The 12,564-nt window shown below is 34.5% G+C and overlaps 2 protein-coding genes and 1 long non-coding RNA gene across 4 annotated transcripts; 1 reads left to right on the top strand and 2 right to left on the bottom strand.

Moving 5' to 3' along the window:
- Positions 1–6: 6 nt before the first annotated feature.
- Positions 7–2,539, bottom strand: LOC121792938 (2-methyl-6-phytyl-1,4-hydroquinone methyltransferase, chloroplastic). Its single transcript, XM_042191077.1, has 3 exons — positions 1,816–2,539; positions 848–1,154; positions 7–450 (listed from the first exon to the last, which is right to left on the bottom strand). The coding sequence occupies exons 1-3, from the start codon at positions 2,367–2,369 to the stop codon at positions 295–297; spliced, it is 1,017 nt and encodes a 338-aa protein (XP_042047011.1). The 5' UTR covers positions 2,370–2,539; the 3' UTR covers positions 7–294.
- Positions 2,540–3,862: 1,323 nt separating this feature from the next.
- Positions 3,863–6,108, bottom strand: LOC121770408 (probable xyloglucan endotransglucosylase/hydrolase protein 26). Its single transcript, XM_042167141.1, has 4 exons — positions 5,746–6,108; positions 5,127–5,227; positions 4,674–4,867; positions 3,863–4,441 (listed from the first exon to the last, which is right to left on the bottom strand). The coding sequence occupies exons 1-4, from the start codon at positions 5,924–5,926 to the stop codon at positions 4,045–4,047; spliced, it is 873 nt and encodes a 290-aa protein (XP_042023075.1). The 5' UTR covers positions 5,927–6,108; the 3' UTR covers positions 3,863–4,044.
- Positions 6,109–9,355: 3,247 nt separating this feature from the next.
- Positions 9,356–12,487, top strand: LOC121771530. Of its 2 annotated transcripts, none has more exons than XR_006044063.1 (5): positions 9,356–9,628; positions 9,723–10,720; positions 10,817–10,912; positions 11,010–11,106; positions 12,193–12,487. It is a non-coding gene; the product is annotated as an uncharacterized LOC121771530 (long non-coding RNA). The 2 variants fall into 2 exon arrangements; XR_006044060.1 differs by having other exon boundaries at positions 11,005–11,106.
- Positions 12,488–12,564: the final 77 nt, after the last annotated feature.

The following is a 12,564-nucleotide window of genomic DNA, read 5'->3' as shown; positions in this document are numbered from 1 at the left end:
AACAGATTTTCTACACGAAAAAGCACCAAAATGTGGATTGCCTGGTTTCAACCATTATTAAGTTCACCAGTCTTGGTTAATTATCCAATATTGGAGGGGAACTTCATGGTTTGAACAACTAAGTTTCACTGATCTTGTTTGGTACATTAACTCGAAAACTAGAAGGGAACCCGTCTATCGATCTGCAGCAGGGTGAGAATTTTTAATTTTTTTGGGAACTGCCATTTGAGTTGAGGAGGAATACAGTAAAGGTCCAACAGCAGGAACAAGCGGATTGCTTTTAGCGTCAGCCTCCTATATGGGCTGCCCCTTCGGGACAATTTGGTCCTTGAGCCACATGTAAATTGGAACCAACACGTAGTAAGCTCCTGCAATGGCACCGAGAATCAACCGTGCCAGAAACACCAATGGATTCACAGGTTTTGATACATCCTCAGCCTTAGGACCAAGCTGCAAAGCAAAGATCTCAAGAGTTTGATGCCATTCCCAAAAATAAAAAAGGAACAATGTAAAAGGAAAACACTTAGTCATAAGTAGATATCTATGAATTAACTACCAAGCTGTAAAACCTGAGTTCAACAAGTAACATAGTTTCCATTACGTTGTAAGTACTTGGTAATGAGTTATGTTCAAACGCACCGGCAACAGAAAAACTAACACTTCAGAGAAAATCTTAGTTAAGGGACCAAATTCAACCCTATACTTTTCATTTTGAAGAGAAATCCTTATCAATTTTATCAAGAATTCAAGTAAACAAAGTTGAGAAATGCAAAACACAAAGTTGGAGTCTGGCATGAAGTAAAGAGAGCATGTTAGTTGGTGCTTAGGAAACCAATACGAAGATTACCTGCAGAGGTGAGTCCCCGGAGCTGGCTTTCACACCTGAGACAGAACATCCCATGATGAGCCCATGTCTGCGAACCCCACGATACCATTTTGGGCCAATCCTCTTAAGTTGGACATTCTTGAACCCTGCCTTTTCAAACCACTCTATGTACTCTTCCTCCTTTGGGAAGAGCATCCACGCATCTGCAAAGAAGCGCGACAGCCAGAAGGTCGGATACACGGGACCAATCAAGCACGCCTTTCCCCCAAGTCTCAAAACCCTGTACGCTTCCCTGATTCCACGCTGTGGGTCTGGCCAGTACTCAATACTGAAACAACAAAGAATCCATCCAACATAAATAGGATACCCAAAAAAGATATCTCTAAATAGAATCATTCAATACCTTATCGGCTTATCCCTGTCAATCTCTCAACAGTTTGGCATCTATCCTATGTTCCTAACACCCTTCCCACCTTTCACTAGTAAACACTACCACGAGATAACTGATGGTTCGAGTTTAACTCCAAGTCCTCGCTAGATATTATAATCCTTTAAACATCAAAATAATCACAAACATGTTGGCAATTCACAGCCATCAAGAGCTGAGGTCCATAAACCTTAGGAAAAAACTTGTGCATTCGGATGTACAGTGCGCATCCACCCTAATCAAATCCAATTAGGGTTTATTCATCTCCAATTAGGATTTAATTAGAGCGGATTCCCCAAGGTGTGCCCCTAATTCTTTCAAGTTTTAAGTACTACTAGTTGAGATACAGTCATAAACCTTAGGAAAAACTTGTGCATTCAGATGTACGGTTCATCCACCCTAATCAAATCCAATTAGAGTTAATTGATCTCCGATTAGAATTTAACTAGGGCGGATTCTCCAAGGGGTGCCTCTAAACCTTGCAATTACTAGTTGAGATACAAAATCATCAAAAAATCGTTCAAGCAAAACACACAACACCAAACTACAAACACACATATACCTCCCAGCAGAGACGTATCGATCGACGGAGTCGGTGGGGAAGGGGAGGTCCTCAGCGTCCCCCTCAATAATCGTGCACTCCTTGAGCGGCTCCTTCTGCCTCGCCTTCGCCAGCTGGTGCGGCGACTGATCGAGAATCGTGACGTTCTTCGCATCCACGTGCTTGACAATCCCCAGCGTGGTGAACCCCGTCCCTCCGCCGACGTCCACCACCGTCAAATCGCGGTGGTTCAGGTCGGCAGGCTCCAGCGCGTCGTCGCGCATGTCCTCCGTCCAATGGCCGGGGTTTATGACGTGGTCGTACACGATGGAGAGGAATCGGTAGAACCAGAACGCCTCCTTCTTGTGCTGGATGAATCGCGGCTGCGACGCCGGCCTCGGAGCCGGAGCCGAGATGCTGCATTTCGGAGCCCTTGCGGTTCGAATTGAAACAGTGCCGCGGGAGATTGGGGGTAAGCGGAAATGTGAGGTGTGGAGACCTAATCGGTTGGGGTTTGGGGCGATTGCGCGGAGGAGAGTGAGGTTTTCGGCGCCGTTGAGCATTGCGGAAGCCATGGGAGCGGCGAATTGAGGAGTCGCGAGGATTCAGCTATGGAGATTTGGATGAGCTGGATGTGGAAGCGGAAATGGGGAGAAATGAGGAGAAAATGGGCGTGAATGTTGAGAAGAAGAGACTTCTGTGGAAGTCTGCAACCAAAGGCTGTGACTGGTTGTCGAAGTGATATAGCAGCCACAATATTATTCATTAATATTTATTTGTTTTAATTCATTAGCCAAGTTGTTGACAAGCTTTTAAAACGTAAATTACCAGATGAATTTTTAGCTGGGTTTCACAGGGGTGTGCATTCGGGTTTCGGTTCGGTTTTTTACTAAAACCGAATCAAAACCGAAAAACCGAATTTAGTTCAAAATCCAAATCGAATCGTACCCGAAAAACCTAAAAAAAATAAATATAATAGAAATATATATTTATATATGCGTATTTTATTTTATTTTATATATACTAATAAAATATTTATATATAATATAAAACTAATAATACATATTATATATATTATATAGTAGAATATATTAAAAGAATATATATATTATAGATAATATAATATATTAAATTAATAGAATATATATGTAATTCGGTTTTTCGGTTTTTCGATTTTTCTTCGCCCGAACCGAACCGAAAAACCAAAATTTTTTTATTTTTAAAACCGAACCGAACCGAAAAACCGAAAAAACCGAACCGAATTTCAAAATTTCGGTTTGGTTCGTTTCGGATATTCGGTTTCCAGTTTTTTTTCTCACCCCTAGTTTCACTTGTGGATTATCATCCATCTTCTTCTCGCTGATATAGGCGATAATCGACAATCAATTTTAAATTCACTATCAATAATATAAATATTACTAATATGTTACAACCCCAAGGAACCCAACCAAAGAATTATCATCCCTAATTGTATTCCTTTTCGAGCAACCCCGTAATTAAATTATTTTTTTTACAAAAAAAAATTTATTTTCACTTATGCTTTATTCAATCTTCACTTTAACAATTAACATTAATTTCTCAAATCTCATGTCACGATTATATTAGAAGAACGAATGAAGTATTTAACTCGATTATCACGCCATGCCGGGTATCATTTTTCACGACAAAATTGTCATACTAATTTGTATGATAACCCAATCCGTTGAATATATATGAATCGATTTTTTTGAATCATATGCATTTTTTAAAACCACTTAAATTCTCAATTTAATAATTAAAGAGAAACATTTCTCTAACGAAAAGATATCACAAATAGTACTGTCATCATTAAAGAAAAAGTACCAGAAATTAATTTTAGGCTTCAATAATCAATAAAGTTTGATTCATTTTTTTTTGGATCGACTTTCCTTACTTGCAAAATCATGTTAACTCTGTTTATTAGTTACAGTAATTAGTATACTATTACCTAATTGATGAATTATCGCAAATATATTGTCCCTTTTCACCATTCAATTAGTTGGATACAAAATCAAAATCAAAATCAAAATCAAAATCATTAGTTGCATCCTAATAAAAAATCCATTTCTTTAAGTGAAATATTAGTTCTACCGATTATGTTACAAAATCTACGAACAATGCTCAACAAATAGCTCCAAAAACGATCCTATTTATCCTAGAAAGAATATGTAAATAAATAAACGAGAAATACACGTTAATTGAATAATTATAAATTACGTACATCCCATCTAATTAATATTGTGGTTTGAAACACTCACCAGGAAATAATCCCTTGTATCGATCATAATCTTCGCAATAATCATAGATCAAAGATTTATATCTGATCAGCTCCATTTGGCTCTGACCCTCAAGGCCGAGCTCGGAGGTTGTACTCGCCGCAGCAGCTGCTGTACATTGGCCAACGCTCGTGTTTCCTTCAAACTTGCAAGCCCGAGCACGAAATTTGCGCAACTTGGCTATGAAGGGTGCTTTGCTCCAATTGATCCTGTCCAGGCCACCTCTCGTCGCCCAGCTATCTGCGTTCCAAATGCTTGAGTACGCCCTCATCGGCTGGTCCAGGTCTGGGTACGGGATTCCTTCGTCTAGATAGTTTCTGTATACTCTAATCGGAATATTATCCACGAACCACCTGATTGAATAGTCACATTTCCACATTATACATATATATAGAGATGTGACTAAAATCTTATGGAGTAGTACATTTGTTAAATTTTTATATTTCTAGGCAATCCAATTGATTGATGGGAACTTTGGCATAACAATTCGCAATGGTCTCTTGCGAAAATATAAGAATTAGTAGATTGATAAGGATTCAAACTCATGAACTCTTCAATCGATAAGATTCAAACTCGTGAGCTTACACGATGCGAGAGGGAGACCAATGGATGGTGTAGTTGTGGTAGTCTTCTGAGGGGTCGAACCACGGGTAAAACTGCACTTCTCTGCCAGCGGCTCCTTGCGTGTAGATGTTGGTGTGTATAATGGTCGGTTGTCCCGTTACATTTCCTAGAAACTCAAAGTCGACTTCGTTGTGCTTTGCCCCTAGAGAAGATAGCTGCAAAACCAACAAAATATTTGTAACATTTCATCAAATTATTGATGTTTCTCCTCATCTATGTGATACAATCGATAATATGCTTAGAGCAAAAAAAAATGGTAATCATCAAAGTAGCAACATAGAAGCAAAATAACAACTAGTAGATGCAAACTACTGTCGATTAACATATTTATAAATATAGTTTTGTGATTGTATGATGATAGCATGGATACCATTCAAAATTAAGGATAAATTTATGAATATTTGGGATACTTACATAGAATGAAGTAACAGTGCCAGCAGAGTCTCCAGGAACAAGCTTGATCTGCATCTCAACCGTTCCAAACAAAAATTGATCCTTGGATTGGATTCCAGAACCTTCATCAAAACCATACTCAATTTAATCAGCAGAGTTTTGTGCAACGGAAGCCAGACTATTCCCAAACAGATCGATGCATGTGTGTGAGAGAGAAAGATATGGAGCTTTTTTTTGCAGAAGTTCTCATCTCCAATGAATTTTCCCCTATCATTCGGTTAAAATGTATGTGAGTGTGTGTGTGTGTGTGAGAGAGAGAGAGCTTTGATGCAGAACTACTTATTACTTTTACAGTTATGTATTCTACCAATCTAATTTCAATTTGCAGGATAGTTCCTCAACAGATCGGTGCGGTGTGTGTTGTGTGTGTGAAAAAGAGATGAAGCTTCGTTGCAGAAGTTCTCATCTCCAATTCAAATTGCATGAAGTTTCCCCAATCAATCGGTAAAAATATCTGTGATATGATCTAAAAATCAAATTGCAGGATTGTTTCTCAACAGATCGGTATGTTTGAGTGTGTTTGTGTGTGTGTGTGTGTGTGTGTGTGTGAGTGAGTGAGTGAGAGAGAGAGAGAGAGAACCGGAGACAGGATCGAGGAGGAGCGTAACATCATCTCTACCGGCAGGCTGAAGAAATCCAGAGCGTTGAGTGCCCCAGCTCAAATGCATGCTCTTCAACGTGCTTCTTCCTTCAATCACATTAGCATTCAACGCAGCAGCAAACACAATCGCCATTGCTATCGCAAACTCAAAACCCGCCATTTCTCCAATCTCCACCGATCTTCACCCTAGCTCTCTCTTTCTATATATATATACTATATAATATTTGAATAAACACACTCATCTTTATGATTAAATTTAGCACAATTGATGCAGCAGAAACCGCTTTGCAGAGACAAAATGAAGACTAGTTAGAACTGTCTCAATCATACAGATTATTTTACTCTGATTTATCTCTCTAGAGTAAACTAGTAAAGAATGAATATTAAATTATTAGTAGTATAATGATCATAGTGAGTAGTGATAATTAACCAATAAATTAAACTAAATTAAATCAAAGCCATCGGTTTAACCAAATTATTAATAGTAAAAGCACAAACGAATTATTTTTATCTGGACTTTACTTTATTATGACTTTGAAATTCGAAACAAATATATATGGAGTATAAGAGTTTTCTTTCGGCGTACATAATGAAAAGTGACAACTTTTATAATTAAAAATGAACTTTTCCCTTCTTTTCATAGATAAAAAAAATTTATGATTCAATATATTTATAATGTTAAGACCCAAGTACCCAACAAATATCACACCATTCGTTTAGGCGCAATCCACTCTTCTTTGATTTCCAGGTTGGACAATTGAATTAGTTAACGACAATAATTTATTTGAATTTGTTATGTTTATAAGATCTTTTCAAAAATATGAATTTTAATATGTCATGCAATTACAATATTCTTGATTTTTATGGTAAAGTTTGTTTAACATTTCTATATAGTGTTACTATTTACAAAATTGGAGATGAGGCATGCTTTAATGGGCCAAATTATACTGTTTTTAAAATTTTCTTTAATGGGCCAAATTTGAACTAAAACAGCAAATATCGAAATTAGGCATGCTTTAACGGAACCAACACGTAAATCATATGAATTGAACTAAACAACAAACATCGAAAATTTCATCCGAAAACTAAAAGCAATTTGAATGAAATCAAACGAAAAACAAAATAAGAATCCTAAAAAAAATCAACTATTACAAGAAACTATCGCCGGAGCCTCTGGATGGCAATTATCATCGTGTGTCAACCCGGTGTTCATCTCAACCCTCAACTCCATGGGAAAGCTTTTGTTGCGCGTCGTCCCACGACGGCCCACAAGGTACCATCACAGCCTCCCGATGTACCCCATGGTGGAGAAGCTTACAAAGTAATGTTGAGATCAATGGAAGAATTACGAAGATATTTGAATTTGATGTCGATAACAATGGAGGTATTATGATTTGAGGGGTTACTGGAATATTCTCGAATGTAGTACGTAGACATGCTCCGGCTTGAACAATAAAAATAAGAACAACACATTCCACATACTATAGCAATAATAAATATTTTAGCTAAGCGCCACATCAACTTGTCACAACGTTTCTCGTCAGCCATCGACTTGTCACAAAGAAAGCCAATTGATTCAACACAAAATTTAAAGTTATGAAAAAAGTATGGCTATTATTTATAAGGCAGAATAAGTCTTAATCCTATTTGTAAAAGATAACATTAAGATGGAAATCGAGTTATACTTGTTAACAAATTATCAAAACAAATTAAAAGGTAATTACAAACTAAAGATAATTAAATCAAAGGCACCGGATTAAACAGAATTTATAATGAAAGCACAAACTTGACTCTGTTGTGACTTTGAAATTTGGAAGAAACATATAATAAGAAAAACTCTTTTAAAACAACTTTTATAATTAAAAATATGGATTTTTAAAGAAAAAAACCAGATTTTATGAACGTGTAAATATTAGTAAATTAGATTTAATTAACCATATCTGATAATTAAATTGATGAACATACAAATATTTCTCATAATAAAATTAAGATAACCATAATAACAAGAACTACTTTCCTTATTTTAATAATTTTATAATCTCCTTAGTCGATAAAAATTAAGCAAACAAATAAACTTACATGGTTTAGATTAGATTACTTTACTAATATTACCAAATAAAAAGAGCCAATAAATATTGCTACTTGCTATTCTTAAAGTCTTCCTAGTCACACCTTTGCTTCAGGCGCAATCCACTCTTAGTTGATTATGGTTAGTTGACGCCGATAATTTAATTTTAATTTATTTGAATCTGTAATATTTATATGATCTTTAAAAAGTATGAATTTTAATATATTTCGCATTTACAACATTCTAATTTTTTTTGGTAAAGTTTGTTCTGACAAAATTATAAAATGACTTAGTTTTACAAATAAAACAACTTAGTTTTACTAATTACTTGGAGATGAGTTAAACTGCCGATCGAAACAAGAAATATTAATTATGTTATAGGTGTAACATTTTAACAGTTATTAAAATTAAATGCAATTACATTATAATTATACTGATGTTTAGTGTTTAACTAGTGTTATTACCCGTGCTATGCACGAGACATAAGATTTTCAAATAATAAAGAAAAATTCTAAGATAAGTAGTGAGAAAAAAAAAATATAATAATGTTATGGATATATGTTAATTACAATAAGTATTCATAACACTATAACAATTATATGATTATAAATTTAGTTAACAAATTTATATTTTTAGTATAAACATATGCTGAATATAAAAGTCTTTCATGAAAAAGTGGGATTCATAAATGCATATATAAAATTAATGATATTCATAAAAAAGAGTGTTTAAAATTGCCTTCATCTCGATTTAAATTTGACGAAACGAAATTACTCTCATTCAAAATACATGAATTATATTCACCACGAACAACATCAGTTCAGATAATAGGACTTTCAACAGAGCATCCACATCGGCTACGATAAATAAATAATTATTAATACGACCAAAATAAATAAAATACTCCTTCCGTACCATAAAAATATGAACTTTTGAGATGGCATGAGAATTAATACACAATTGATAAAGTAAGAGAGAGATATAAAGAAAAAAAATAATCATAGTGTTGTTAGTGGAGAACGGTGGCCACTTTATTAGAGAGAAAGAAGTCACCAAAAATAAAAGGGATACTTTTATAGGACATCACAAAGTGAAAAATGTCCTTATTTTTATGGGACTAAAGGAGTATAATTCAAATTTAATTTTCTGTAAATTAAAAAAACATCCAAATATGTTAAACAAAAATAAAAAAATTAATATAAGGATTTAATTCTAATAATATTAGAATTAGAATATCCAAAAAGCTCCAAAAAAAAAGAGCCCAATAAAAGTTTATGTACCTGCCAGTACACAACAACCCAAATAAATAATACCCATGGCCCAAATGTTATGCATACAAAATAGCCCACAACATTAGCCCAATTACTGATTAATTAAAATAATTTATAATTACACTTTGCAGTTGCTTTAATTAGGAGAGTATACAACTAATTAAATTAATCATACTTAGGGATTTCTAAGCTTGATTATTACAACATATAAATTCATTTTTTCACCATTCTTCTCTCCTCGTGGCGCCGACACACACAAACCCTAGAAATTCGACGACTCTACGATCTTCCTCCGACGATTGAATCATCGTCGTCAACAGGAGCAAACCGCGCCATCTAACCATGAAGGACTGAATCGCCCCGTCTCCTTCCCAAAACGCGCTGACATCTCCCTATGAAAACCGTAGTCGACGATGCTTAGAATAGCGGTCAGAAGCTACAACAAAAGATCGACGTAGGAATCAAACTGAAAACCCTAGACTGAGAAATACCGCCGAACCAAACGGAATACGACCGATTTCAGGTAAATCGAAGCAAAGTTCAAAAAAATTAACAAAATAACGACAAATCGTCGAAAAGTAGAACGATTCTAGCTAATTTCAACTACTATTTTACAGATTCATAGACCCAATGGTCGGCTTTCGACCATTAGAGATGGAGAACGCGAACGGTCGCCAACTCAAACATCGGCTCTCAGGTTACAACAAAACCAACAACAATGACTGGGAGAAAAGCAAAATCCTAAAAGATTGGGGCTAAATCATACAGTCCAATTTCAAAAAGGTAAAATTTTTGTGTAATATACCATACTATGCAACACAAAAATTGCAAGTCTAAGTTTTTTGTTCATAAATAGATTTAAAAAATGGAAGAATTAGGACATAATTTTACAATGGTTTCGTATAGAATCAAGCACTATTTGACTCTTTGAATCTTTTTCATACTTCTTCCATTAAATTCAAATTAAATTGGTTGTTTATTTGGAATTAATGGATGATGGCTATGTAATGTGCGTTATATCGATGACAAGTTATGTGATTGCTTGTCATAGATTTGAGATTTCCCCTGGCATGATATTCCACTGCACTTGGGTAAGTAAGGGAGTAAGTATAATATAATTGTAATATCTTTTTCTTATAGTTGATGTTATCGAGAATGAGGATAGCCAATGAAAAATAGAACAAGTCATTAAAAAGCAAACCCTTGGATGATTTGGCAATGATAGATGAGGGAGAGCTTGACTGGAAAATAGTTACCACTTCATTCGGATGATCCAAGGGCTTCCCAAGCTGAGAAGCCTTATTCTGGATTAAGTTATTAGGAAAAGTAGCTTGACTTCTTGTTCCCTGTAATGCAAAAACATAACATATGCTAACAGAAATATATATTTATTCAACTGGTATTTTACATTATTTAATTTATTTCCTAGTAAATTTGGTAGAACAATATACATTATAATCATGGAATACACACTCTAAACTATTGAATTTTAATCTTCAGGTACATCTTCATAAACATGAGCGCACCAGACTCGGTTGATGGACCAAGCAATTGCCTGGCGAAGATTGTTAATCTAGGTGATAAAGGGAGTCATTACTTAACAAATGAACCTATGGTAAGAAAACAAATCAAGTCACACCTGAGATTTAGCTAAACAATGAAAACAAATAAATCAATGAACAGTTAAACTAACTGCTTATTTTTTTGCAAGGAATAATCTGAACTCTGAAGAAAATGAGATTATATGGAAGATAAGAAACGTCTATCAAAATAGAAAGAAAGAGTTTACTTCAGAAATGTCACTATGGTAAGAAATATAAATCTGCGAGAGAAGTATTTCAGGGAAAAAAATTTAACAACCAATCAACATTGAAATTTAACTCCGTCTTTTTTGACCAGGGAAGATGTTGTGCATAAGAATACTTCATGGGAACAGAAGAAATGTCACCCAAAGTTTTCATAAAATAGAAGGAAGATAATTACTTCAGAAAAGCAAAATTGGTAAGAAAAATATTTCAATCATTCCTCAGTTCCATTTTTGTAGGTTATAAACTGTTTACCAACCTTGGATTTGAACATTGCATCATGAAGGCATAAACAAAGGTCCGTTCTATGCTCAACATCTAGATATAGGTGAACATGGAATGATAGAAAAACTATGCATTACATGATGACTAAAACTGAACACGTTAACTAAGATATAGGTTGCAAAGAAGAACGATAAATAGCATTAAATAAACATCTGCTATAGATCTTGCAATGTTACAAAAACATATTAATGGCTGAAAAACAAAATAGGAGTATGATAGACATTCATGGATAGAAGATTCATGGAAAGAATAGAACCACCAAAAACCGAGTTGGGATATTGCTGAGTGAATGTTGGTGAGTGAACGTAGGTGAGTAATTATAAATATGAGAGAACATGGTATTTATAGAGAGATGGAAGCTGGGCCTGTACTCCCTTGAAAAAGTGTAGTTCCCAAAAAAAACAAAATGATGAACAAGACATTTCAATTATTTCATTTGTCCCAGATATAATATATTAATCAGATAATACTTTCAGACACTATTTAGTGCTTATAAATCTATTCTACTAATAGTGAATAACATTAGGATTTGTAAATACACCTGAATCAAAATTTTCGAACCCAAATGACAACAAAAAAGTAACTACATGCTATAAATAAACGACCCATTTAGATTAAAAAAAGGCTACACATAATAATATTACAGTCTGTCAAAGTAATTACATACGAATCTGAATACATGATGTATAAGTTAGACTTAATAATATTTGATTTCACATTTAAATCATTTCCATACTACGTCTTTCTCCCATTTTCTTTACTGCCCCTTTCTCCCATTTTCTTTATAGACACGAATTTCATATTAAAAATTTCAATTTATATACTTTTAAATCTTTCTGCATTGTACAATTATTAATTCAGGAAAGATTGTGATATTTTTTAGGCTCTCACACTTTCTCCTGTTTTCTTCAAAAGCTGAATTTCAAAATTATTTTTTAATTTGTATACATGAAAGATTTTAAATATGAATGTTAACATATGAAGAATTTTTTTTCAGGGATAAATTGCATTGGAAACTGAAGAATGAATCAGGCACATGTGCATTGGAAGAATCGAAAGTATATATATATTGTAATAGAATAGGTATTTTTTTAGAAAAGTCTATGACACTAACAGTAGGTTACATCCTAAAAAGCAGCAAAATCGCGGTTCATACAAACTGGTCAGACATAAGCTCCACAATGACAGAAAATGGTGCAAAAAAATCAACTAATCAGCTGTAATATTGCTCAGCTTCCCGCCAAAAAAGGCAAAACTGGCATTCTAAAAATTTCCACAAAACTCCCACTTTATATATTGATAGATTCGTTAGAAATGGGCCGAATTTATAGTATTTGCGATGGCTAGAAACCATCTTTAGAAGATAATA

Source organism: Salvia splendens, chromosome 2, assembly GCF_004379255.2.
Source record: "Salvia splendens isolate huo1 chromosome 2, SspV2, whole genome shotgun sequence".
Taxonomy (NCBI): domain Eukaryota; kingdom Viridiplantae; phylum Streptophyta; class Magnoliopsida; order Lamiales; family Lamiaceae; genus Salvia; species Salvia splendens.
The sequence above is the reverse complement of the archived record's forward strand: the minus strand, read 5'-3'. Positions and strand labels throughout refer to the sequence as shown.